Source organism: Abramis brama (assembly GCF_963993115.1).
Source record: "Abramis brama genome assembly, chromosome: 10".
Classification (NCBI taxonomy): Eukaryota; Metazoa; Chordata; class Actinopteri; order Cypriniformes; family Leuciscidae; genus Abramis; species Abramis brama.
Window position 1 is genome coordinate 35,623,450 of NC_139972.1, and position 6,408 is coordinate 35,629,857.

The 6,408-nt window shown below is 41.1% G+C and overlaps 1 protein-coding gene across 1 annotated transcript; it reads left to right on the forward strand.

The window, feature by feature from the left end:
* Positions 1–5,137: 5,137 nt before the first annotated feature.
* LOC311090418 (olfactory receptor 52K2-like) lies at positions 5,138–6,100 on the forward strand (the record flags this gene model as incomplete). The annotated part of the gene is made up of 1 exon (XM_084125672.1): positions 5,138–6,100. The coding sequence occupies one exon, from the start codon at positions 5,138–5,140 to the stop codon at positions 6,098–6,100; it is 963 nt and encodes a 320-aa protein (XP_083981798.1).
* Positions 6,101–6,408: the final 308 nt, after the last annotated feature.

Consider the following 6,408-nt stretch of genomic DNA (forward strand, 5'->3'; position numbering starts at 1 on the left):
ATAGGCTATATATAAAGTCCAAATATTTTTATTTAACCACCAAGTTAGAATTACATTTTATGGAAAAACAGAATCCCCTCCTTGAACTGCCACCTTACCGTGGTGGACGGGTTTGAGTACCCGAATGACCCTAAGAGCTATGTTGTCCGGGGCTATATGCCCCTGGTAGGGTCTCCCAAGGCAAACAGGTCCTAGGTGACAGGTCAAACTGAGAGCGGTTCAAAAACCCTTTATGATGGACTTAAAATCAAGGACTGTGACGTCACCCGGCACGGCGCAGCCGGGGCCCCACCCTGGAGCCAGGCCCGGGGTTGGGGCTCGTATGTGAGCGCCTGGTGGCCGGGCCTCCCCCCATGGGGTTCAGCCGGGCTCAGCCCAAAGGAGCGACATGGGGCCACCTTCCCGTGGGCTCACCACCTGCAGGAGGAACCGTAAGGGGTCGGTGCTTACTGGATCGGGCGGCAGTCAAAGGTGGGGGCCTCGACAACCTGATCCCTGGACACGGAAACTAGCTCTAGGGACGTGGAACGTCACCTCGCTGGCGGGGAAGGAGCCTGAGATTGTGCATGAGGTTGAGAGGTACTGACTAGAGATAGTCGGGATCACCTCCACGCACGGCTTGGGCTCTGGAACCACACTCCTTGAGAGAGCATGGACTTTTTACCACTCTGGAGTTGCCCATGGTGAGTGGCGGCGGGCTGGTGTGGGTTTGCTCATAGCCCCCCAGCTCAGCCGCCATGTGTTGGGAGTTTACCCCGATGAATGAGAGGGTCGCTTCCCTGTGCATTCGGGTCGGGGATAGGTCTCTCACTGTCGTGTGCGCCTACGGGCCAAATGGCAGTGCAGAGTACCCAGCCTTCTTGGGGTCTCTGGAAGGGGTGCTGGAAATTGCTCCGACTGGGGACTCCATCGTTCTACTGGGGGACTTCAACGCCCATGTGGGCAGCGACAGTGACACCTGGAGGGGCGTGATTGGGAGGAATGGCCCCCCTTGATCTGAACCCGAGCGGTATTCTGTTATTGGACTTCTGTGCTAGTTACAGCTTGTCCATAACGAACACCATGTTCAAGCATAAGGGTGTCCATCAGTGCACGTGGCATCAGGACGCCCTAGGCCGGAGGTCGATGATCGACTTTGTGGTCGTTTCATCTGACCTCTGGCCGTATGTCTTGGACACTTGGTTGAAGAGAGGGGCGGAGCTGTCAACTGATCACCACCTGGTGGTGAGCTGGATCCGATAGTGGGGGAGGAAGCTGGACAGACTCGGCAGACCCAAACGTACTGTAAGGTCTCCTGTCAGAGAGATCTTCTACTCCCACCTCCGGCGGAGCTTCGACCGGATCCCGAGGGAGGCTGGAGATATTGGGTCCGAGTGGACCATGTTCTCCACCTCAATTGTCGACACGGCCGCTCGGTGCTGTGGTCATAAGGTCTCCGGTGTCCCCGAATCCCCGAACCCGGTAGTGGACACCAGAAGTAAGGGATGCCGTCAAGCTGAAGAAGGAGTCTTATCGGGCCTGGCTGGCTTGTGGGACTCCTGAGGCAGCTGACGGGTACCGGCAGGCCAAGCGGACTGCAGCCCTTTCAAACAAACTCTTTTAAGAGGTTCAGTCCTGTGTCTGCTGGGAAACTTCCCACTAAAACTTTAGAATGTTAGGGGATAATGTTCTATCAATGTTATCACTAAACATGTTTAAAATGTTTTAGAGAGTGTTATCCTACCTTTTAGGAGAACATTCTGGTAAAAAAAAAAAAATAATAATAATAATAATAATTTAGCTACAGAAAACATTATAAGAACATAACATAATAGTCTCAAAACATTCATAGAACAATAACATTTCTAGCTGGGATGAGCTGATATTGTGGCCATAGTATGAGCACACAACCTTTTAGTTTTAGTTTGCGGATCAGACAGAAGTTGTCTGCGATTATTTCTTTTGTAAAGTCAATGTGAAACCTCCTGTCGCGCATCCAGCAGATGGGAGTTTTACTTACTCAAAAATGCTCTGAGGGCAGAAAGGAAAATGATTGGTTTACAGCTTCAACCAAAGAAACTGAAGCAAGGGCGGGGTCAAGACGTTTGAACGTGCGGTGCGAAGGGATTGAGGAATAGTTGGAATACAAGACAGATGTTAGTGGGAGAACGCATTTATTGCAAGGTAAGTGAATTTACTATTAAATTTTTTTTAAATTCAACATTGTCTAATGTTTACTAAGATAATTAGCGAACATTAAAATTGATTGTATGCATTTTGATTCGACTGTTTCAAAAGTCGACAACAAAGCTGACAAGCTGTTCTGACACTGACAGTACTCAACCTGTCTTAGTTTGAAACTGGTGGACAAGAAGATACAGCATTCATTCATTCATCACATTTGTCATTATTCTAATATTCTAACAACAGATTTCTTCAGTTTTAGAAATCTGAAATACCTGCCAAAACAGCAGTCGACACATTAGACCTACAGTCAGATGGATTACCTAACATAATTGAAGGTTGACCAGCATAAACACACAGGACATCGTAGTAACTATACTGTTGGTACTATAACCCCATCGCTAAAATGCATTCTTCATTTGATTGTTTTAATCGTCTGCGAGCAAAAATAAAAGGCTAAACTACTGACAGTATACAAGTCTAAACTAACTACTGATAGTTAGCTAACGCTATATTGGGTGCCATTAGCAAAAGCTACATATACTACATACCTTCATAATTATGAATAAATGAGGAGGCATAAAACTTAAAGGGGATCTATTATGCCCCTTTTCACAAGATGTAAAATAAGTCTCTGATGTCCCCAGAGTGTGTATGTGAAGTTTTAGTTCAAAATAATTTAGATAATTTTTTGCAGCATGTTTAAATTGTCACTTTTTGGTGCTCAGAAAAACGCACTGTTTTAGTGTGTTGCCCTTTAAATGCAAATAAGCTGCTGCTGCACGGCACAGGGGGCGGGGCTTCATGAGCTTGCACTCAGTCTCAGGACAATTTCATCTCACGGAATGATGATAATATCAGAAACTCTCAACAGTGTTCATTTCGACCCAGAGTCGGACAATAATGCCTACAGAGTCAGAGTGCTGTATGGAGATGGAACAGATATAGTTTAGTTTAATTACGGTTATAACGTATTTGTCATCTGCTTGTATGTATCCACTATTAATAGCCTACAAGCCTGCTGTTTCGGACCAGGTCCGAATGATGATCAAAAATATACTAATGAGTTTAATAAAGTTTATTGTACATCACACAAAAGATGAAGCGTCAGTTTTACTCCAGAAAATCACCGTAAGAGCTGAGTAAACACAGTATAAGAAGTGTGTAAGTACATAAACAAATTTCGGTAGAATTGAGGGAGCATTTTCTTTAAAAACAAAATAATTCCACCTCGTCTTCAGCGGCTGCCTCAGATTTCGGGAGTAAATAGAGAGAGAGCTATGTGGATTAATACATCCAGCCACACAACACCTACAACGCTTGGGAGACATTCTCGTCAGTGCAACAATGGCGGACGTGTACAACTCACTGTGAACTCGATCAGGGCGGGTCTATGTTAAAACTGCAGTGTCTGTCAACACTCGTGGGCGGGGCCTGTGGCTTTAGTGACGTCACTAAAGCCGCATTCTGAAAACAGGTCGTTGCGAGACACTGCTGATGATTTATGGGGATTAATAAAAAAGGAGTGAGTGGATTTTTATCACTATTGGGTGGTTGTGTACACACACTGCCAACACACATTTATGTCCAAACAGCATGCAAAAGTGAATTTTGCATAATAGGTCCCCTTTAAATCCCTTGTCTAGCAGAGTACGACTGTTTGGCAATACGGTGTACACTGGAAATTGATATTAGGGGTAGCTCCTGCAAACACCAGCTAGAAGGTCACCATTACTACGCTGTGTTTACCTCAGTAGCTGACAGCCGGAAGTAGTTAAACCCGCTTTGTAGAACCCGGAAGAATGTTGCGCATAACCCCTATATGAGCTTCAGTGAGTGCACAGTGCGGTTACACTTTTAGCTCACTGTGAACTCACATTGTGATCATATGGAGAGATCACTGTGAGATCAACGCGTTGACTGGGTAATAAGCAGATTGTACGCGCGTTGTGGACCCGCCTATAGGTGCACATTACTAACACGATCTTTAAATAAGAAAAATAAGAAAAATACGAGGACGTAGAAATGATAACTGCGTCGCACTGAAACTAGCAAAAGACATTTGCGTTGCGCCTGGAGCTGCATTGCACCGGGTGTATGATAGGGCCCTTAGTTGTAAACTAGTTGTGCACTCAAAGTTTACTACAGTTACACTTTTTAAGTATACTTAAATTTATACTTTTATAAACTAAAAAGTGGGCCAATTAAGTCCCAAGTATTATTGAAACAGTACACTTACAAGTATACTTCTAGTACATTGATATTGGTATACTTACTTCATAGAGTATTCTTAAAAATATACTTGAACTTTACTAAGGTATAGCCTACTTAATAAAATGAACTTGAAGTATACTTATTTTTTTATAAGGGATATATACTGTGTATGTGTATAATGCATAAGTGAAAACCTGTGGCTGGTTCTATTCCAACATGGGAATAGTTTACAGACTCATGGGAACACGGCATAGTGTATTTAGAGACCATGATTTCATGTCACGCTTTCATTTCACTCTTACATGAAAGAAAAAGAATTATGATAGTTAAACAATAGTTATGATAGTTATAGAGAGCACAAGTTAATGCATCAAAGGCCTATGTAATTAAACACAACATCATATCTTTGTCTTTATATAATGAAACATTCACTGAACATCTAACTTGTAAAGGTCAGCTTGATTTTTTTCTCTCTTCACAGCAACAAAGTACAACAAAGAAGCCTCACAAAGAAGGTAAAATTAAGTGTATTCTAATCCTTTATGAATCCTTTATCTAATCCTAGATGAAAAGCACATTCACTCTGCATTTTAATTCATGTTGTGAAAGTGAAATTACTGAATAACATAATTTTGAGCAATACTGTAGAAGTTTTTTATTTATCACTCTCAAATGTAGCACAGCCTACTGGACATACATGGAAAAATGGTTTAGTTTTTATCTTTAGTCATTAATTCCTTTTTCTTTTTTTATGAACAGCATGAAGAATCTTTCTGCACAAAATATTTCATTCACAGACTTCAATCTGATTGGTTTCTACAGCCTAGGAGAATGGAGGCCTTTTTTATTTATCCCTTTCTTTCTGATGTTTTTATTGTCTATCACAGCAAATTCTATTCTCATATATTTAATCATATGTCAAAAGTCTCTGCATTCTCCTATGTATGTACTAATAGGTTTAATGGCTGTAGTAGACTTGATCTCGCCTGTATTTTTTGTACCTAACATGCTTCTTAGCTTTTTATTTAATTGGAGTGGGATATCTCTAACAGGTTGTTTGATACAAATGTTTTGCATTCATTATTTTGGAGCATTTCAGTCCACTTTGCTTTTTTGGATGGCACTGGACCGTTACTTTGCAATATGCAAACCGCTTTACTATCATAAATACATGGAAATCCCTAACTTTCTAAAGTTTATTGTTGTCCCATTATTCAGAAATGGACTTCTGAATATCACCATGGTCTCTCTGGCTGGAAAACTGTCATTTTGTTTAACAAATGTGATTGATCACTGTTTTTGTGAACACATGGCGTTGGTTCAGTTAGCATGTGGAGATATATCTATTAATAACTTAGTAGGACTTCTGTCTGCTTTCCTTATACCAACTGCAGATTTCATTCTCATTGCTGCTTCCTATGCTGTGATTTTTGCCTCTGTGTTTAAATCTGGGAAGGCCCACATGAAGGCCATAAACACCTGCATTACTCACATCATTGTTATGACATGTAGTTTGATTTTTGCCCTGATTGCGTATATGTCATACAGAATAAGAAATAATTTTTCTACCAGTAGTCGTGTATTTGTGAGCACAATGTACTTACTTTTTCCAAGTTGTTTTAACCCAATTGTTTATGGCGTGAGAACAAAAGAAATAAGACAAAGGTTTATTCAGTTTATTAGAGAAGTAAAAGTCTTTCCTTTGCAAAGAAATCCAATTTAAAAAAAACATCAACAATATAATATGCTGATACTGTAACATTTTAAAAAGGATGTGGTTTCTTAAAGCTATAGTTTAAAATGGCCATCTAGGCCCTATTTGAAAATATGGGACTGAAAAGATGTAGTTAATAAACATACTGTAAACACTGATGGTAATTTACAAGAATGATGTTCACAATTAAAAAAAAAACTAAAAAAAACAGCATTCTCCATCAGCTGCAATTTTTCTCAAGCCTGTCTGATAAAGCCTACTAAATAGAATAATATATTTTTATTCCATGTATACTCTTTTCCTTGTAAGAGAAATAC